This window comes from Vanessa atalanta, chromosome 11, assembly GCF_905147765.1.
Source record: "Vanessa atalanta chromosome 11, ilVanAtal1.2, whole genome shotgun sequence".
In the NCBI taxonomy this organism is placed as follows: Eukaryota; Metazoa; Arthropoda; class Insecta; order Lepidoptera; family Nymphalidae; genus Vanessa; species Vanessa atalanta.
In genome coordinates, this window is record NC_061881.1 from 516,874 (window position 1) to 540,091 (window position 23,218).

At 33.0% G+C, this 23,218-nt stretch overlaps 1 protein-coding gene across 1 annotated transcript; it reads right to left on the bottom strand.

Moving 5' to 3' along the window:
• Positions 1-539: 539 nt before the first annotated feature.
• LOC125067190 (synaptic vesicle glycoprotein 2B-like) lies at positions 540-19,153 on the bottom strand. Its single transcript, XM_047675632.1, has 11 exons — positions 19,091-19,153; positions 17,902-17,970; positions 8,951-9,112; positions 6,793-6,960; positions 6,405-6,521; positions 3,322-3,557; positions 2,476-2,648; positions 1,891-2,131; positions 1,339-1,616; positions 1,137-1,264; positions 540-977 (listed from the first exon to the last, which is right to left on the bottom strand). Exons 1-11 carry the CDS (start codon positions 19,119-19,121, stop codon positions 853-855), a joined length of 1,728 nt encoding a protein of 575 aa, XP_047531588.1. The 5' UTR covers positions 19,122-19,153; the 3' UTR covers positions 540-852.
• Between the last annotated feature and the right edge of the window lie 4,065 nt (positions 19,154-23,218).

The following is a 23,218-nucleotide window of genomic DNA, read 5'->3' on the forward strand; positions in this document are numbered from 1 at the left end:
ACAATAGGACGGAATAATAATTAAATTACTATGTTATAAGTCATACATTATTTTAAAAGCATATTTTTGGAGGTTAGCTTAAAGTATAAGGCGTTTCTAAAATCGTCCGATCTTTCAAGGTTATTCTGACATAACATAACATTGTATAAATAGTTAAAAAGCGAAGAAAAACTTTGCAGAAGTCAGACGTCGAATAGAACTCTACCCTATTCCAATCGAAGAAGGAGTGAAGATGAGCAAACCTTAGATTAAAATATTCTATGCGATTTGCGAACTCTACTATATTACGTACATATAGTTCTTTTATAATAAATGCTCATATATAATACGTCATTTGCACTTAACTACTTACATCCGCTTTAATTCTTCTAACAGATTATCGCAAAAACTTCACTGTCAATGAAAATGCAATTTTTTCACAAATTGATGACGATAGTAAATTATTCAAGATCTCAATGATATCTCGTTAATTTAACTTTAAAGTTGTATGTCGGCCTTTACTCCTCCTATGTTTGAAATAGGCTATATATATATATATATATATATATATATCTACATTTAGAACAATGATTTTCTTACAAGTAACTAATCTTATACTATTCTTAAATCTATATTGATTTTCAATCAGATCCATTCCATCACAACGACATCTAATATCAAAATTAGTCTATCAAATTTACTTGAAGTTGATACCTAAATCAACAAACATGATGATCATTTCAAATTAAGTAAGTTCCACAGCTAAAACACCACAATTAAACACACCACTTGAGAGGAGTTCGTCTTTAAAATGTACAAATTAAATTCAGACTAATGTTCCTTAACAACTATTGAAGATATTCTGTGACAATACTACATGTGTGTCGAAATATATCTCTCTAATCCTATGTTCTTCTCCGCGCTGTCCGCTTCAGTCTTATTCACGTCTATAACTTTAATCTCTTCTAATTTTATCATCATGATTGCACCGATCGACACTGAAAGATTATTTGGTATCAGAATTAATGTTTAACAAAACTTTATAAGTAGAATTTGCACAGTGAGGTGGAATTTGAACTCCACAACTTTTTGCTCGAGCGGATATGAGGCTATTGACCAGTAGTGGGACATTAAATTTTGCTTTAAATATCACTTACGTGCTAGCAACGCGGCGACAGATATGAATGGTGCTGGACACGAGTAGTCCAGTAACACGCCCACTGCTAGGTTTGAAGCCACTCCCCCTGCGCGACCCCACCACGCTCCCCAGCATACACCTAAGCCACTGAAAGATAAAATAGATTAAGGCTTGCTGTAAAGTAGTAGCATAAAAAAATAATACATTAAAACTTCTCTTACCCTAATTTAGCCGGAAGTGCATGAAGTAATAATCTTATTAACAGCACATTGCCATTGAGCGAGGCAGCGTTCAGCACGGCCGCAGCCGCCACTGCCAAGTGGGAGGAGGCGGTGCACGCGCACACGCACGCCGCCAGACACACGCAGGCGAGTGCGCACGCCAGCGCGCAGAGCGCCGCCGCGCGCCGCACGCCAGCGCCGCCGCGTGACGACACCAGCGCGCACGCCGCGTTACCGATGACGCAACACGCGCCCACTATGAGACCCGACGTGAACACCTGAAATCGTTCCCAATTTAACCAATCACCCTTAAGGACCTAATATTTATTTATCGGTTCAGTAGTTTTAAACTGAATTAAGGTTCTACCGTCAAAGCGTTTATTTCTACTAAAATCTAAATAAATTACAACCGATTCTATGATCCCAAGCAATCGAACCGTAAAACATAGTAATTGATATTGGTAAAAAGATGAAGACCTGTGGAACACTTGTTATAGAATAATCATATAATTAAATTATTAATAAATCATTAATACATCAATTCTTACTTACTGAATCATTTATGTTTTCATCGCATTTTTCTGCATGAACGATATTCAAACTCGAATTAAATTTATCAACTTCTGGTTTAGAATAATCATCGCTGATCCTAGGTATGTCTTTCCATGGAATGTTACTTGCGTTGAACAGCATCGCATTCTCAGGTAAGGATTGATTCATCGGACACGTTTTGCCTGCATTACTTTGCATTCGGAGGAGCAGTTCTGGGATCCAAAGATTCAAGCCGAAACCACTAGAGATATAGATTAAATGCTATTAAATTCTATAAATATATAGGATAGGAAGTATTTTAGTATCTAATTGTTTAATTTTATGTTATCAAATCGAACCAAAATCAAACGATGCTTTAAACATCACACTTTGAAAATTTTCTAAATTAGTGGTTTTCTGATTTAACGATGAGCTTTTCTAACCAAATTGTTTACATTAAAAAAAAATACGTTTGACACAGCCATAAATTACGTAGAGTTTTTTAATAGTCAAGTAATTACATCTACATCCCATCATAAATATTAAAATAAAAGCATTTTAACAATAAATAAGAAAAAAAATAATTTACAGTAAAATATTACTCACGCGGCCATGTTAGCGAAGAACACGAACAATATAAGACTGGACTTGACGGCGTACATTTTGGAAATGAACATCTTAAGATCCTTCAAAACGCCAATAAATAATGCCCTGGTCCTACTCTGATCTCCACTCAGGGTTTTCGTCATGAAAATGTTGTCCTGAATGAGCTTCTGGACCTAAGAATATTGAAAATGATCTTTGTTTAATTTAACTCAAATTTTGGATATTCACCTAATATTGTTGGATTAAAATCTGCCACTTGTATGAGCGTGGTGAAATAAGCTCTAAACCTCCTCCTCAAAATACCTTAGTCTAGCAGTTTGACAAGCTGTTACTTTTTTTGCTTTTTGGAAACTTGCTATATGTTAGCGTATCGAATTTAAGTGATTACAATAATTCGTAACTAATCTCAACGGAATGTTTATAATTAAAATCACTTGTTGAATTTAGAAATTGTTCCGCATTATTTTTGATTTTTTTTTTCTGTTTATAATCATACAAGAGACATGGCCCAGTGATTAGAGCCCGTTTATTTTAACCGAAAAGTACGTGTTCAGTTCCGGTGAAAATACTCAGTGGTCTGTGTGATGCATTTATTTTTTATTTCATCTCGTATTTGGTGGACGGAAAACTTCGTGAGGAAACTTGCATAGGAAAATATCAGACAAAAATCTACGACACCTATATCCACATTAGAACAGTGTGGTGAATTATGATTCATAACAGGCGAGGTCTTTACCCAACGAGGCGAGTATATATTCTTATAATATTAACTGTTGTAGAAATTTTAAAGAAATTTATTGAGAACTCTGTAGTACGGAACTTTATTTAGAAACCATTTATGCTTACCTTAAATTCGGCCGAGGGACCCTTATTACATTTATTGATATACGCCATTATCTTTAACGCCCTGTCGCTTCTATTTGTGTCAGAGAGTAATCTTGGGCTCTCAGGCAGGAACAGGACCCATATACCGGATAAGAAGCCTGGTATACTACCCAGGGCCAGGTACAGGCGCCAGGAATATATGGGCAGCAAGGTCGTATAGCCGGTCAGTTTAATTGGTATCACTAGCCATGCGATTGCTGAAACAAATACAAAATATATTATTATATCTATTTATGTTTTCAAGGGACATAACATCTCTGCTCCTAAGATCAGAAGCGGTGTTATATAAGGAATGGCTAATATCACAGCGCCTACCTAGTACATAAAAAATTACCATTTAAACTGTTAGGAACTAAGGTGTTACGACTCTTGGATCTGTTGTTACACTGGCTTTACAATACTATCCATTGCTGTTTAGCGGGAGACAGCACAGAGCTCTACCATCGAGTATAGTACTACTATTAAGAATACTTCATATAATGATTATATCGTTTTATTATTAGGATGCAATATAAATAATAAATGTCATACTGTACACATTAATTCATTCAAATCACTGGTTGAAATACTCGTAATCTGAGTTTAAAGAAAACCTTGACCATTGTGTATATATGTTACTGTAAAAGCTCGAACTACGGTAAATCTTAAGATTTTCCAGTAAAACCTAAGATTTACCGATTATGAATGGTAAATGTCCATAAAAGTTTGGGATTCGAACTTTTACCATCATTCATTTGGTAAATCTTAGGATTTACATGTTAGGTTAGGTTGGAATGTTAAAAATCCGAAAAAGTCGTCTCTTTATAATATATACTTACATTTGCCAATTCATGTCGGTAAATCTTAGGTTTTACTGGAAAATCTTAAGATTTAACTTAGTTCGAGCTTTTATAGTAACATATATAATGCGTATTCCAGATGAAATTCTACGTCTCTGGTATATGTGTGTGTCAGTGGAACTTTTACGGTATGATACATAGCACGGATACAAGTGTGGCATATTTTTCCATACACTCTAGTCTTGTATCTTATCATATACCGTTAGGCGATATGTATATGACAAGCCAAAAAAGTTTACTCGTCAAAATTTAATCCAAGTGTTAAAAACCGTTAGTAGTAATATTATTGAATAGTAAAACTTAGTCAAAGTATTTATTTTGTTCAAATGTTGGATGTAAGACACTTATGTAAAATTTTGGCTAAAATTTTCCTAAAGCATTAAAAAAAATCATTAATCAGACGATGTTTTGATAGATTTTGATAGATTTGTTTATTTATTTTATATAAAGAATTAAATGAGGTATGATTTAAACAACATTTAAATAAAATAATCTGTATTTAGAGTGACGTAAGGCTAAAAAAAAAACTAATAATTATGATCTGGGTTTCACTGTTTATTTTTGCGCCTGAAATAAGCTTATAAAAATGACTATAAAATAGTTGTCAACGTTTTAATTCTCGCTGACTAAGTCCGAAGGTCATGACCTTAATCCATCTTGTTAACATAAGCATCATTGGAATTCTCGCCTGTCTTAGAAACACTTACACAAACACACAACGTATATAAGATAACTATTAAATAGTTACTTAATAACTACTCTTGTTTATATATCACAAGAATCTACAATCCAGATGTTAAAATACGAAAATAATTAAAGAGAGCAGTCGCAAATGTCTATGGAGAAAGTAACTAATCTTAGATTATCTCGATAGAGTGTGGCACTACAAATGAACTGAGACAAACGAGCCAAATTTATTATCTCGGTGTGCGTGACAGCTACGACACGAAACGTCATATCGCTTTAGTAGTGTGCGTGCACTTAGACTGTTGGTCACCTTTTTTTCGATGCGTTCATAACTTTATCAGTCTATCTGGATATCGGGAATTTAGATATTTATTATACGAGTACATACGCAAGGACAAAATAAAACTGCACTTTCTCTGTACAAAGGAAATTTAACATACACAAGTCACATACATTTTCAATAATAATTATTATATGGTCGAATTTCGACCACAAGTTTACTTATTAAAGACTCAACTAAAAATATATTATTTTATAATAGTAAAAGGACTTTAATGTCCCATTGCTTGGCAAAGCCCTCATCTCCCTTTTCAGAAGGCTTGGAGCTTACTCCACCACGCTGCTCCAATGCTTGTTGATTTATGCATGGAGCAGATTCTCATCCATCACGTGCTACCTTACCATGATTTCCTTTACAGTCGAGCATGAGATGACTTATAAATATAAATTAAGCACATAAATTCAGCGGTGCTTGCTTAAGTTTAAACCCAGAACCGTCGGATAAGATTCAATTGTTAAAACCACTGTACCATCACGCTCATGAAATTATGATTCATATCTATCTATTTTTTATAACGAATGTAGCTTAAATCATTACTGTGTAGTACTTTCACCTTCACGTGATTTTTTGTCCCGATTTATTTGAAATATAAATGAAAGTGAACCGTGCTTTGAGGTCATATTTGAATGCACTAAAAAATATCGCAAATAATTAATTATTGGCGTCTATATTTGTTCAAGCTATACTTAAAGTCTGAGTACACCCAGACGTAACGGTCATGATTTACACTTACCAAAAAATATGGCACACACTGGATGCCCGACAATTTAGAAACCAATACGTAAATATTTCTATAATTTTACAGGATGAAATAACCTATAAGATGTCACACAAGACTTTGATATAAAGAATACAATACAATATTAGATTGTATATCGTATTGGCTTCCCAAATTAATAAATAATATACAGCAAAGAAATTAATATCACCACGCATACAAGAGAGCAGAGAGCGGCAACGGAGGCGGGGCATGACGGCGTGAGAGATTCTTACATTTCGTAATAAAGAAAAGAGGAAACAAATCGGAACTTAGCCTCACCTAAAGCGATTTGTTTTTCACGTAATTTTATTTGCAATAATATGCGTTTGATGCTAATCAGCTAATTTCAGTAACATTTTGGTTTAAACATATATAATATATAGGAGATAACATAAATAATTATATTATATTAGTTTACCTGGTAATATCAGCCAAGCCGCCACGAAGCTCATGCCAGTTATATCGAGGTAAAACTGTCTTCGTTTGTATCCAACCAAATCTGATAGATATGTGAATACCAGAGTTGATGGACCACCTGGAAACATTTTGTTAATTATTGTCACTAAAAAGACAAATGTGACAAAAAAATTAAACCTGACTCTATTGAGACTTATTCGCATCTAGCATTCCTCTGAAGATAGATAGGACTCTGAGAGATTAGTGTTAAAGATTCTCTCGTTGTTATTTACATTAAAAACAAATAATAGACAAGATCTAACATCAAGAAACTATACAATTACTATAATTAGAAAATATATATAAGGTATGGGATGATATACTTGAAATAATTGTGGAGCAATACTCACCGATCAGAAAGCCATTAATAGACCTCGCGGCTAAAAGAAGACGGTAATCTGATATAGTGCTTTGAGCAAGTAGTATCGTGGAATCAACCAGCAGCGTCATGCTTAAAATATTCTTCCTTCCAAAGACATCAGCAACGATGCCCCAGAAAAATGCGCTTGCAACACCACCTGGTGAGGAAAGATTCGAATAAATTCAACAATATCAAAAGACACTCTCGTGCATTTTTACTTGAAAATGTACCGTCCTCCAATTGCCCAAACTGCCCATGGCATAAAAGAAGGAATGTATCACACATTATAGGAATAAGGTACCGGGCAGGATTTTGAAATTGGAAAACATAATTTTGGTGAATCTAGTATGCTTTCACAAGCAGCAGAATTAAAGATGGTACGTCATAATATCAATCAAAGATGTTAACTACTTTTAAGAACCCTGTAAAGTTTTAATATTCTTTTAGAATATTACGTACGTTGTACATTATTGCAGTTTCATGAAAATCCTGAATCAAAGAATAAAAAAACCGCGCCAATATTTGTGTCACTTCCCGCCATTCTTCACTTTCATAATTTATACAGGTATTTTTATTTCTATATTGAATTTTTATTTCTTTATTGAATCGTCACAACCAATTTATCAAAATAGCCTAACAAGATATATACACAATAGTGCTCTATAATTTTTTTTGGGAAAGTATATAGTTAACAGAGGCGAGGTAATGCGTCATCACTATTCATGACGTCACTCCAATTAACCTTTTAACAGAAACAAGCTTAAGGAGTAAATTGATCCAGAGCAATCGATTCGCGACAATCTCGCCCACAAACAAACATCTTAAACGTGGCAGATACTTCTAAAATAATTTTTGCTAAGTTAAATTTTGTAACTAGTGGAAATATTAAACGAAGTTTTATTTATTCTTATTACCTTGGTCTGGTAAGCCGTATTGGTTAGGTACCACCCATTCATCAAATATTCAGTAAAACAGCAACACATAGTATTGACGTGTTCCGGTTTGATTAATATGGTCAATTAAGGGAGTTACAATAATATGGACCGTGTAAAAACCTTATAAGAATATTCATATATGCATATCACGATGACTGGTCAAACGTTGTCCTTTAATCAAGTATTTTAATCTTAAACAGTAATGACCAAAATCAATGCTATATGTAAAACTATTAAACTAAACTAAACCTGAAATAGAAAACTTGGAAAGCAATTACGTGGAATGTGATTACTTTAAACAATTTTTATTCCTTTAGGAAACACCTGATTGAGTTTCTAGTGTGTTTGTACCATAAACATTCCACATTAGCTTCGCGGAGACAGGTGTCTGTTTTTATGTAATGTAGGCGGACCGGCAAATGGGCCACCTGATGTTAAGTGGTCACCACGGCTCATAGACATTGGCGCTGTTAGAAATATTAACCTGTACATCGCCTTTGGGAACTTTGGGAACGAAGATGTTATGTCCCGTATGCCTGTCTCACACTGGCTCACTTATCCTTAAAACCGGAACGCAATAATACCAAGTATTTCTGCTTGGCGGCAAAATATCTGATGAGTGGATGGTATCTACCCAGACGGGTTTACACAAAGTCCTACCACCAAGTAAAATCTCCCTATTATCTATCCAGTGTCATATTATCTAAAGGAATATAACGAGGCGTAAATACAACCTTTTTCCCCTTTGTTAAATAATCATAAACTTATTAATTTATGAAAACTACATGATGAAGTTGCTCGCTGAACTGTCAATTAAATGTCTCGTCTTTTAAAATAGACTACTTCACACCTTATTTTATTTTACAATGTTTATTTTATTACAAATTTCAATTGTTATTTTTTAAATTTGCGAGTGAGTATTATGGAAGTGGAGAAAAAAGAAGAAATTATATTTATCACAATTTTATACTAACAATAATTGTTTTATTATTAATAAGTAGATTATTATTATTTAACTGTACTTAATTATTTGCGTGCAAATAAAAACTATTTTTAATTTCGCCGTAGAAGTAGACCTCACGCATGCACAAACACCTTATGTTCTATAAATATTCACAAGCATTAGTATTTTCAAACATATAATTTTTGAGGTTGAATAAATGGTCAAATATCGTGAAGAACAAAGGTAATAAGTATCATCATTACACCGACCACTCATAAATGCCATGTTGATCAAGCCCGCCTGGTACGTGGTCAGCTTGAGTTCACACCTCGCCGCCGGCAGCACGTACGACATGACGCAGTTCTGCACGCCCGTTGTGAAGAATGCGCACGCGCACGCGCCGAGCACGCTGCGGCTGAAGCGGCCGTAACCTGCGAACATTTATTTTATTTTTGTTTATACATTTCAAATTCTTTCTTGTGCAGAATTTTTGTTATAATTTATGGTAAATGGTGGTAAGTGCTCACCACCGCCTGATATTGTTTTTTTTTTATGATATCGGTAGGCGGACGAGCAAATGGGCCACCTGATGGTAAGTGTCACCACCGTCCATAGACAATGACGTTATAAGAAATATTAACCATTCCTCACATCACCAATGCGCCACCAACCTTGCCCTACCACTAAGTAAAATTTATTGCCACTTAAGACTCCTTATAGACTCCCGTAACAGACCGTACTTATTAAATCTTCAACCACATTAATACAATTTTTATGTTCAGCGTAAGAATAACTCCCAAGAGGTACCACAATTCCTACCGCCAACAGTACACCTATGGTATAACAAATAAAAGTGGTCGGAATGCTATTTGTAATTTATATCTTAGGATGGTTTCTCACCGTCAACACTCGCCTGTAATGTAACAAACTAAGATAAAACTTAGAGCATTTTCCCGACGTTTAGAACATATGTCAGATTTTTAACACTGTATATACGATTTTTCTATCCACTAATATACACTAATATTACAAATTATGTCATTGTACGCAACACCGATCGCAGTTGAGTCAGTCATTTTTACCTTCTTACTTATGTAGTGTGACAAATTGCAACCTTACAGGTTGCGCACTGTAATGCTCAGTTCTCTCTCACTAATGCAATCCTAGAATCTGAACTGTTACAATCCAGGCGAATGCATCCGGTGAGGAACCGCCCTTATATATTTATACAGTTATAACTAATTCAAATAATTGAAGGTCACCAACGTCCGCATCATCTAACCGCATTTTCTCATCATACAATAAAGCAAGTACTCTATTGAGAGCTCGTAAAGTTTACAACCAACTCATAATCATAATAAAAGTCCAGAACAATAACACGTCGAGATAATATTTAGAAAATCGCCGTATTGTCTAAACATCAATTATTGAATGACAGCGATGTATCGATACAGCTATACCGAAAGCGTTTGGTATGATATAATTATATTTACATAATAAATCTGTTAATGAGGGAAGAATGCTTTGTGTTGTGTATAATATACATAAACACTTATAACTTATGCGTTAATAATCGATTCCTTTCGATACTATTGTTTTTCAATAATTGTACCCTGGCGTATAAGGTGTTGAACTAACATGAGATATCTGTCACAACTAAAAAGACATGAAATTTCGACACGCCACTGGGTCAAAAATATTGACACGGTAACTACTAGACTACCGTTGAGGATACGCCCGGGCAAGGTGGGATACTTCGAGGCCCGTACCCGGCTTGACCAATAAGCCAAGCAGGAAGACCCTACTCTCACGCTATAAAGACGTACAAAATCTTAATATTAATGATTACACATCGTTTAAAATATAAATGTATCAATTGGATATTAATAATATATGTCTTAAGGTTATTTGATAAAGTTATCCTCTTAATATAATAATACGTCTTCTTCATAAAATCAATGATCGCGGAAAGAGAGATGTATTTTACAAGACGATCCAGAAATAACGAATATAAGGCCGTGTTTATATTAAGAAATCATATTACACATTGTATACAATATTACAGTAAAATATTGGAGTATAAACTTTCTTATTTAGTTATATATATCCGGAATAGATATACTTCTGTATATTAAGTAATTACGTATTAATTGAAGTGTTACACTGGTGTTAGTCAAGCCGGTCTGGATAGGTATCAACCATCCACTACTTATTATACAATTAAAAATCAATACAATTTGTAAAAACCATACACTGATACTTCGTATTGTTGTATAATGGTGAGTTTAACAGTGTTATTACAAACCCTGGAGCCTGAAACTGCACTGGTACCATAAACCTCATATGGTCCGCGTCGCATTGACAATACAGGTGTCTTTTATTTACATGGCCAGTGTCTATGGGCTATTTGATATTGCCTTCCTCTTTATGGTTGCAATAAAAAAAAATAGAAAAATAGATAATAAATATTTTATTGTTTTTTAATAATTTTATTACATAAAGTAACAATCATGACTTTATATCAATATAACTGTTATATAATTTTATTTACAGCTAAAACTATTGTTTTACAATGAAATATAAGTAGTAATCGAACTTATTTTCATTACATTCCATTGTATAATATTGACGCAATACGTACTCAGTAAAAATGTTATCTTACGTGAAAAATAATTATACATTGAAACCATTTTTTTTATACAATTTTCTTATCGATTTGTTTGAACATTTTTTGACGAATATTAAATATGCTGTTACTTTTTTGGCAGACTAGCAAATGGAGGCCACTGGTCCTGGGCATCGGCACTAATGAACATAAGCAACCACCACTACATGGCGTCATCAACTGAAAGAACTTGGATGTGTTGTTCCTCGTGCCTGTATTTTCAATGCCTCGGTGGACAGTTCTTTGCGGATGGGTTAAAAACTAATTCACGATTGCTGTTTGGCGGTAGAATATAAATTTCAGCGTTTAGTTCTGATGCACGATGTATTGTGAATTTTAAGACACGCATTGTCTCATTTTGGCTGTTTTATTTTTACAAGTAACTCGTTCATTAATTCTACACTTCATTAATTATAATTATTTTAAAGTAATTCGTTAGACATTGACGGACACGTTTTTTTTATATGAGATAGCTCAATGGGTAGAATGAATGGTAAGCTACGATAGTAGTTTCAAACCCGCTCAACTACAATTGAGTTATATAGATACAAATACATGTCGAATGAGATTCGGTTATATGTGTATTCACCAAACTACATTAGAACAGCGTGTTGCAATAACCTTTAAAAAAGGGTAGGCTTTTGCCTAACAATGGGATATTTTTATGTTATAAACTACACCAACAATTATATACACAACTATATATAAAACATTATACTTCAAGTGTTGATCACATTGCAAGAAGGATAGATACCATTGAGCACATGGCGGGTAAAGGTCATGTGGGAGGATCACGCTCGCGTGGTCTATACCCAACTAGATGAACCGATCTATTCCACTACTTGCCACTATTACAGAGTATTCTTGAAGCACTACAAATACAAGCCGAAGAGGATGATAGCAAGAGCCGCATCAAAAGATTGTAACTCGTAATCACGACCACTCTGCTAAGAGTCAACGACTTAGAATAAAGAATATAAACCTCGTTAACGCCAAAAATGATAGAGAATTAAAATTTAATACGTAGCTATGATAATATAGTTTGGAATATTATGTACATATATACATAATATCAGTGGGGACTGATATTGTTTCTTTGGTAGAGTCAGCGACAAACATTGTTTACGAGAAGTAAAGATAAACTTATTACACTTAAGTTTCCGACTCCGCAAAATCAATAAATTGACGATTACTATATACTATAATACGAAGGTACTCGTTCCTATAAGTACGTATTAGTCGGCACGGATGCCCAGCGGATATAAAAGAAAGATGTTATTGAAATAATTTATAATTAAAGATAAACCGAAATATGGAGTACAATAAATGAAAAAAGATCACACAAAGCCCTACAAGAAATTTAATTAAATTTTAAATACGATTTGGGAACCTTTGTTTTAAATAAAATAACAATAAATAATGTACACCTAGAAATCTGGGGGTTGGGCTTTAACAACTATCATTCTCAACAATATTTATGTTGACATACGATCAAGGAATGGGAAGGAGTACACCATCACAATTAGTGTCACCGTTCCAGCTCAATACAAGAGCTCAAATACGTAATAATAGTTTGTCGATCGTTACCGTCAAATAGTAGGCGCAACGATAAACAAATACTTATCTTTATACTAATGCCGTCAATGGAAAGAGACAGAGGTTAAAACGCTACTTGGTAATTGTGGTTCGGCATGAGTAAGTACACACTCATCGTATCAATCAAGCAGCAATAAATATATTGATGTGTTTCTGTTCGAAATGGAGTGAGCCAGTATAACGGCACAGGCACAAGGGACGTAATAACTTAGTTTGGAGATGAAAGGTATGATTAAAATATCTTACGGCGCCAATGACTGTGGGCGGCGATAACTACTTACAACCAGGTGGCCCAATTCGTCCTTCTGTCCGTAAGCATATTAAAAAAAAGGAAGAAAAATTACCATTAAATTGACCTCATTTTCCAAAAGTACCAATACGGTGCCTAAGCTTTTTAAACTTTTTACTAACGATATGTATTTCCATATGGCAACTAAGAATTAAATTAACAGCAACAATGTTATACATAAAGGAATACGAGGTAGCCCAGTGGTCAGAACAAGTGAATCTTAAATTAAAATTTGCGAGTTAAAATCCACTGAATTTTTATGAGATTAATTTCATTTTATAATACATCACCTGCATATGTTGGATGTTTTTTACGTCATGTGTAACAAAGCATAGAGTACCGTGGATTTTTTTTTAATTAAATTACTAATATACCTATTTACAACATGAGGGATATAAAGTCGGATTGAGAATCATAGATATACACTACCATTCCAGGTCATAAATATTAAATACTTGAAATGCTGAACATATCGTTTTGATACCGAAATTTGACACTTCTATACATTTACACATAAAATTACTTTAGATTAATACTTTGCCACACAAACGGTTGCATGAAAGCCCTAACGTATAATTCTAATTGCATAAGCTCTATAAGAAAAATGCAATTAAAATGACAAATATTCGTCGCGTATTTCATCAGTAGAAAGAGACAAAGATAGAATTAAGACACGGGCCTGACAGGGCGAAATGATACCACAATGAAAAACAAGACGGGTCTCCGTTAAATACTTTCGCCGAAAATACAATAAAAAAATTGTTTTCCGACGAACCGAACAGGTTTGAATGTTTTAACATTTTTGGAGTTAAATCATTTCTTTTTTTGAAGACAATACCTTGTTTGGTCTCGAACGATTTATTCCGAGCAAAATGATGCAATTTTCACCGTCAGCATAGTAATATAGAAACGAACTTTAAAAAAAACGTAAAATCGTCTGGCTAGATGCCACTTAATCATAATATATTCTTATAATAGTATTATAGTCTTCCTGTTTAAATGGTGAGTGAGCCAGTGTGACTAAAGGCACAAGGACGGAACAACTTAGTTTCCAAAGTGGGTGGTATATTGGCGATGTAAGGGATAGCCGATATTTCTTACTATGCCAGTATCTAAGAGTGATGTACTTATTATCAGGTGGTCCCATTTACCAGTCTGTCATTGAAATAAACAAATTAACTCTCCATACAAAGAGATGTTTGTTTGTAAAGATATTATGATAAGATTTTTGTGTTAAAGTGTAAACTAGCGAATATTTTAAGTTAAATCGTCAATTTGTTAATTTATTGATTGTTGTCTCATACTAATACAAGAATACGCTTAACTTTTAGGTAAATTTAATAAACTATTATTTTAAGTGTTACCTTGAATAAATAAACTAATTAAAATAATATTTCCGTCCGTATTGAGCTAATACAAAATTATAACCGCGTTCGCCCTCTTTTTTGACATCGTTTTATTTAATAGAATATTATATATCTTTAAAATTATAGTAAGCCTTTAAAAAGCGTTAATAATGCAATGGGTTACCTAGTTGAGCGACGTAAGAAGTCGCAGGTTCGATCCTGTAAACTAGGGCTATTGTCGTCCCCATTCCTGGCACAAGATTTATACTTAATAAGATAGTAATTCCTTACAATGGGGTATTGGTAATATAATCTTTATTTAGTTTCTAAGAGCATCTAAAATAAATTATATTATATATATATATGGATTTTTTTTAACAAATCAACATTTACAAATATGGATTAGTGTGTTTTAAAATATCATAACACAAGTGAGTCGAATAGCAACGCGGATCACGTTCGAGCTGATGACGTCAAAATGTTCACTAAAATATGTAATATCTATAATTTTATCTGTAATTTTAATAATTTAATCTAACATCAATTAATACCAATTCAGGTTATGTGTATGTAATATACAATGTATAATATAAACGACCTATTTGCTGTTTTTTTTATACGACGAGCAAATGGGCCACCTGATGGTAAGTGGTCACCACCGCCCATAGACAATGGCTCTGTAAGAAATATTAACCATTGCTTACAGCAGCAATGCGCCACCTTGGGAACTAAGGTATTACATCCCTTGTGCCTGTAGTTACACTGGCTCACTCACCCTTCAACCAGAACAAAACGATACTGAGTTGTTTGGCGTTAGAATATTTGATGAGTGGATGGTACCTATCCAGACGGGCTTGCACTAAGCCCTACCATCAAGTAAAATGCTGTATGTATTACTATTTTTTATTTTGTTGAATTTTATGTTACTAGTTGCTGTCAACGGCTTCGTCTAGTTTAAGAATTAGCCTTTATAATGATTATAATAGCCTAAGTATTTCGGTTCAGTGGTTTGGCCGTGAAAGCACAACAGATAGACAGACCGACATAGTAACTATCGTATTTTTAATATTAGCTAGATAATATATCTATGAAAAATTGCCATGTCTCATAAAGTATATGTAAATGCTATTATTTATTTATAACACATGTTGGTGGGCGGGCCAATGTGCCACCTGATGGTATGTGTTCACCATATAAATTTGCCACCGATCACCACCAACCTCGCTGTAGTAGCTGTGTCGTAGTAACACTGGTTCACTAATTATTGGTTGGACTAATTAAGCATATGAAAATTAATTAGCGCTTGCTTGATTACAATCTACGGTATTTTTTCATACCTTCTAATCGTCTTCTATGACAAATTTCATTACAGTCGTCAAAGGATAATTATTTTTTTGTACAAATGTGATATTTAAAAAATATTATTATACAGAATATTCGCGGTATTTTAATTAAATGTCACTAAGTTTAATATTTTCCATTTTATTTCAAATTGTGTTTTTTTGTGTTAATTTTATTAGAGAACATTACGTACATCCTATGAAATAACCTAAACCACATAACCAAACATTATTATGTGTAATGGAACTAAAATCAGACAGAAAAAGTAAACGAGCTATTCTGTAACAAACTCGAAACTCATCGCAGCGCACGATCGTGAAATATCATAATATAATGTCGCATATTATTTGACATTAATAATCGTAAAATGTACATGATACACATATCAAAACAGCGTATCACGGTAAGTCGGTTGTCAACAATTAAATTACGAATAGAGTTATTACCGAATACAATTACTGATAAACAAATTTGACGTAAGAAAACAATTCACTTAACCATTAAAACTAAATACAATTAATGAAATTCATAATTGACATACAAATAACCAATGATGAATCGCTTTTTAAAATCCTCACATGAAAATTTCAAAATACGAATTACTAAACAGACGATTCATTAAAATCAAAAAACGAATTTATAAACAATATTCGACTCCACAATCCACATCCTGTGAGTGGAATTTATTCTTCCAAATTCTGCTTAATGGGACCGAACGGTAAAAATACCCAAAACAAACATAAAAAAAAACAAAAATCCCTTTTTTTAAGTCAATTAAAAAAAAATGGTTTCAAAATTGAAGTGACAACGTGATTTTACCGTATACTGATTTCAAATATCAACTTATAACATCGAATCTCTCGTGTATTCGTATAAACTTTCTTATTAATTACTAGGAAGTCATTCCGGCCTTGGTATAAGAGTTTTCATAACGTCTATATTAAAATACACACAGCAAAATAATTGTAGCAGAAAATCTCAATTCCAAAATTGAATCACGGATAAATTAATATTTAAGAACCTTCGAGGTCAAAAATACAATCATTTTTAATTATTGAGACTTCACAGTTACTAATTCTTACTTTCTCTTAACTGATATTTAATAGCTTATATTATTAATTACTATAAATTTAAAATTACTTTCAATAAACGCTACCAGAAGTGGTACCTGAATATTTCTGTAGCTTATGAATACAGCTAAGTTACCTACCCTTCTTCTCACCGTGGGAAACTTAGGCATGTCATATGTTATATAAAATACATTGATGTCTGATACCTGAGAGTAATCGGCTTATTATCATCTAGAGTACGAAGAATATATTAAAAAAATCAACACTATTACACTTTTCAAATTTCACGTTTATGAAAACAACGTAATCCTTATCATAAAAATGTGAAAGTATATTTGATGTACTGTGACAATAATTAAATCGATTATATTATGGTATACACGAGTAATTACAAATACAAACATAAATTTTTATTCCGACCGAATAATAGTTCGTAATCGAAAACCACTGATAAGAAATATAAAGTTTAATTTCGGTAACTCTAAGGTGAAACGATAGTCATCATTTGATATGTAATCCTAACTAATAGTATAAATGCAAAATTATGATTGTTTGTTTGTTACTCTAGCAAGTCTTAACTACATAACAAAACATTAAATTTTACATACACGTTGTCAGGGGTACAGAAAAGGACATAAAGATCAGCTGAAACCCATCTACTACTAGTTTTGTTCAAATAATAACAAATAGTTTTATGTATAATGTTATGAAGAGATACATGAATGAACTTACAGACCAAAACGTACCATTAGTGTAAACATACCGCATTATCTATAACCCAAATATATCGTAGAGACTGATACCAATGATAGTCATAATATTTTAGAAAGTTAATCAAATTAAAACAAAATCGCATCGCTATTAAATTTTCCTCAGTAACTAACGCCATCTAGTACAAATTTTCCGTACTCACCGGCCGCATCCAAAGCGGTTTCATAGTCGGCGATTTCTTGTGCATCCTGCTCTCCCGTGCCTCGGGACGCTGTAATAAAAGAAAAAGTTACATTCCTAGACCTGTTCCGAGATAATCGCCTATAGAAATGACTGTTCCGATTCGTTTTATTCCCGACTTCTTTGTTATTAATACCAGATCTGTTTGTGTGTAAATGAGACGAAGGAATAGACTGATTTTTTATTTATGAACTATTTTAATATCAACACGTACAACGATAATTATAGCGAATGGATTTTAAAATGTTTGATCAACAAAATGACTTATCACATACTTTAAAAATAATGTATTTTTTAAGTACTACCTGGTGGTTATTATAGTTTGCCTTAACCTTAAACCTCGACATTAAGTGCAAGCCATTCCTGACACTGGCAACACGCCGCCAGCCATACTCCTGTATCTAAGAAGTATACATATCTCTTGTGCCCGTAATTAACCCCCTTCAAACCGGAATAAACCCATACAAAGTATTGATGTGTCGTGGTAGAGTAGCTGATGAGTTGGGAACCAAAACGATCCTTGTATAAAACTACGTATCCGACGCAAGTATATATCGTATTTTTGAATTGAGATAAATATTAATCCGAATAAATGTTACACTATTTATTATATAATGTAAAGGTTTATTCTCCTACTTAATTTCACGGTTTTCAAATATTAATCAAGGGGGTTACGAATTAGTAATTAATATAATCAGTATTTATTGCTTGTATAACGTTTAAGCAATGATTACATTACTGTTTTATCGAAGCGTTTACACCATGTACGCGATAAGACGTTATTTTTTAAAACAAACTGTGAAATGTATTAATCTACGATGACTTAAAATAGACATATTTATTTTTAATTACATTTTTTTTTATTTTATTCCTCAGTCTTAGGCTGAATAGAATTTACTTTTGTTATATTTTTCAAAATATCACGAAATAAAATTAATTATTTAAACCACTGATTTATAATATAGTTTCACTAATATTTTCTGTTATTTGGTAATTTAAATAATCAATCAGTAATATTATAAATTTAAAAAATATACAAACACAATTAAATTAATAACCAACACTAAAAAAATATATGTAACCTTTTTTATGAACATAATTAAATGTAATCTTTGCCCGTAAAATACATCACTGAAAAAAAAAAAACTTACGCGTCTCCTTTGGCGCGACTTTGCACACCATCTTCGAGAACACAATGTGCCGGCCAGCGTCCACGGCGCGCCAAACTGCACTAACTGAGTTACCGACGCTACTGCATTTCAGAAGAAAGGCCTTCTAATGTGAACTTATACTTAGTGCGTGTTAGTTTTTTATTAAGCTTGTTAGTTTTGCGATGCGCTGATGACAGTTTAGGTGTTTTTTTATTTATCAGAAATTAGGACGTAGGAAATTGTGTTTCAAGTGTTTTTAAGTTATTATTATTCTTTATAAAGTCAGTTATTTTAGTTTTTAGGGCAAAGTTAACGATTCTTTGTAAATAAAGATTGTTGTGGAAAGTTTGTTTTCTGAATATTATAATTTGTTCCAAGAAGAATAAATATATTATGTTAATTATAAAAATACTATTGCTTCAATAAAAAAGGCTTATAAAATATCTAGCTTTAGGTATTTTAAATTTGCTTAAGTGTCACAGAGTTACTTCTAGAAAGTATGCTTAGATTGATACGACTGTCTTCTCAATTATTCCCTGGAAATGTAACCGTTTATGGTATTTATGTTAGTGCCAGGTGGGGTTGTACCAATAGTTCAAATTTGTTATATAAAGAATGAAAAGGTTACAGTTTTTTCGCTATGCAAAGGTTAATAAATACTTGTATATCTAGAGTCCTATTTTCTTTACTTATTACCAATTATGTTTCTTATTTGATCACAGCTGGCCAAAGTCCGCCCTTACTTATGTAGTTGAATTTGTTCAAACACATGCAGGTTTTGTTACGAGTTATAAGCACACAATGTGAAAACGCAGTAGTTTTTATCCGGGTTTGAAAGATGCTTGTATTCTAACCACCTAGTGGCTTTACCAGGTTTAGTTAGTAGTCTAGTAACGTTTTTAGATAAACATAAGACTTTTTAATAAAAAAAAAACAAATGACATTAAATTAGCTTTATATAAGAATCTTTATCATGATAGTCTATTTACTATTGTGCAAATTACTAGAGTTTCTAGAATATAAAACATAATCTCTTTAATAAATCATACTAAAGAGAACCTGCGGAACCTGCATGACGAGGAAGGAACGCTTAGAAATGCATTCAATCTATCTATAGACAATAATCTTATATCTATTGATAATCGATTTAAACTGTTTATAATTAAATATGATTTTACAGTCAATATAATCTAATATAAATTTGAAATATTTGTTTATATTTCATTTCCATAAACGTCCGTCCCGACTTCGTCCAGGTAAGATAAGAATTTGATGTAATTACCGATTGCAGCGCAGTGACACAAATTCATATAAAAAAATCATCAAAATCGGTCCAACCGTTAAGAAAGAGTACAAGCACACGTGCAAAAGATTTACACATATATAAAAATACTACGTGTAATCCATAAAACCCATATGTAATAGGAACAAAAATTAAATAACAATTATGCAAATACATTTCCCTAAAACCGAAGCATATAATATTTGAGTGACAATCAGTCCCTTGGACAATTAAAGTCAATTAACTAATTACATTTATAATTACCTAATATATTTCGAGCTAATTAAAAACCTGTAATTAATTCGTGCTTGCACACGATTATATTATATCAATTAAATTGAACTTACTTTCGAATAGGTAATTTTTTTTTTATTTATAAGTCTGTGTATATCATAGGCGAAGACAAAACAATTCAGTATCTTGATCGAAGTATAAGTGTGTCGGAAAACATCATTAAAGAACCTGTATTTGCCAAACAATCCTCATTGAACTATCCTCAGTGCCGGATGTCTCAATAAGAGAGACCCCCCTCAATAGTAGTGTTGCTCCAGGATCTCGATACCTTCAAAACTGCCCCTGATGGGTGAAATAATTTCCAAATATTTTCTTCAAGAAAAGGCGTTATCCATCAGTTAGCCATTTTCAGGCCACTACTGTTTTTCAAATAATAATGATATAAATAAAAGAATAAAAATTACGTCGCAATTGTCTATTGACGGGCATCATACTTTTGTTTGCTTTGTCTACCATATACGTGCAAAATAATGTTGAGTGGATCGCAATTTTTTTTCAAGTGATAATAGAGCCACTATTGTGTTTCGCGTTTGAGGTTTGCAAACAATAAATTAGCTCCGTTTTATGTTATATGCTATATTGGCCATTACTTTAAAAAATTGTCACTACGGAAATTTACTCTTAACCAAATAGTATGTCTATAAGCGATCTAATTAAAGCCTTTTTTTTTGTTGTATAATGTCAATGAGGAAATTAACAGTTTTGTAAATAAGAAAATATCGAATTAGACTTTAGTCCAGTAGGAATTTTTAACTTTCGCGTCCCCATATTGTTGGAAGGAAATGGTCCCCTTCTGCAATAAGTCACTTCTATCTCAGAAGCAGGGTACGGAGCGAAGCTCCACCAAAGACCAGGATGGAGGAGTCGGAGCTATACTCACCTCCCCTCGCCGTAAGCTTAATAAACCAATAAATAATCGCATTATGGCATTAATAATCTTAGGAAATAAATACTTCTGCGTCGTTTGAGCATGAGAAATATCAAAGGATCCGTTTATATTATTTCATACTTTGAACTATTTTTTTTTTGTCAAAACCATGTACAAACTATAAAATGAGTTAAGTTTCCAAAACAGTGATGTTACTTTATGAATTATCCATATGTGATACGTAAAAAAACCCAACAGAATTATGACGCGGTTTCACGTCAACTTCGGAGGTTATACTTTTATTAGATTCCTGTTAACATTATATACACACAACAGTCGCTTCTTCGAATCTAGCGAAACCGTTTGCCAGAATCACTGAAATTTATAGATTCAAAATATTTCCAATAAATAAAAATAAACATGTATGTTTGTCCTGTATACATTCCTATAGTATTCCTGATAATATATCTGATTGTGATGAAACTTCGGCGAAGTGTTCTGAGTACTCCAACAAATACTGGTCTAGAAAAAAGAAAGATATTTTCTTTTTATCTACACGCTATTTAAACCTTCTCCTCGAGACGGAGAGAAGGCACAGAGGTAGGACATTTACAGGCTGTTATTAGACTTTACTAGTTTTTTAATGTTTGTCCTTCAAAATTATATTCAATATTAACCTTTAAACGAAGCCGGGGCGGAGCTACTAGCTAGTTGAGTATAAAACAGGAAAATTTTGAAAGTGAAATAAAATGAACCTTAAAATTATTTAAAATCTATACTTGTATGATTGGTCCTTTAACATTTAAATAACAATAAACAAAAACAAAAGAAGATTAAAAAACCAAATAGCCCATGAATGCAAGACATAGAATACAAACAGATCTAAAAGTAGCCTAGGAGTCAAACACCTTTAATGTCTAGACTATTCTTAGGATCAGCTAATGTGCCTAGCTCAGGATCGCCGATAAATTAAGTGTGGCTATAAATAAAACAGAGGGCATATATAATTTTGATAAAAATCATCGTATATTTTTAGCATGCTTTAAATACGATTTCGATCTGCTAATAACGCACTGTAAAACTTTATCACCTTTTCATTTAATCAGCTGTGATATTCTGTAATATATCACTTCGTATCTCACTCGTGAAATGTTAAAAACAATACGCTATTTTGACACGTGTAAGCTTAAAATTTGATAGTTATTAAAGTCATTATCACATATAATATTGTGACATTCCACGTTCGTGTTTAGCAGTGAGATTCGAGTTTGTTTTACGGAATAGCTCTAAAGCTTTCTAATTAGTGTAGGTATAAGTGATGTTTTAGTATCACTTGGAGAATGTATACTAGGTAATCTTCGGACTGTCTCGTTAGCTAGCATTTACACTCCAGATAAAACCATGATTGTCGCCTGTTGTTCCGACGAATTAGCTGTAATTAACAACACAAAAAGACACATTTAATAAATTAAGAGCCGAGTTGGCTCAGTGTTTAGAGCATGTGAAACTTAAACGTAGATAGCGGATTCAAACCCGAGAAAGTACTAAAAAAAATTGGTTGAGCTTAGTTAATCTTTATAATTGATCTCGTGTTTAGCGGTGAAGGAAAACATAGTGAGGAAACTTGCATGCGTCGGATGTAAATCTTCTTGGAGCAAGTTGGTGGAATAAGTTTCCAACGTAT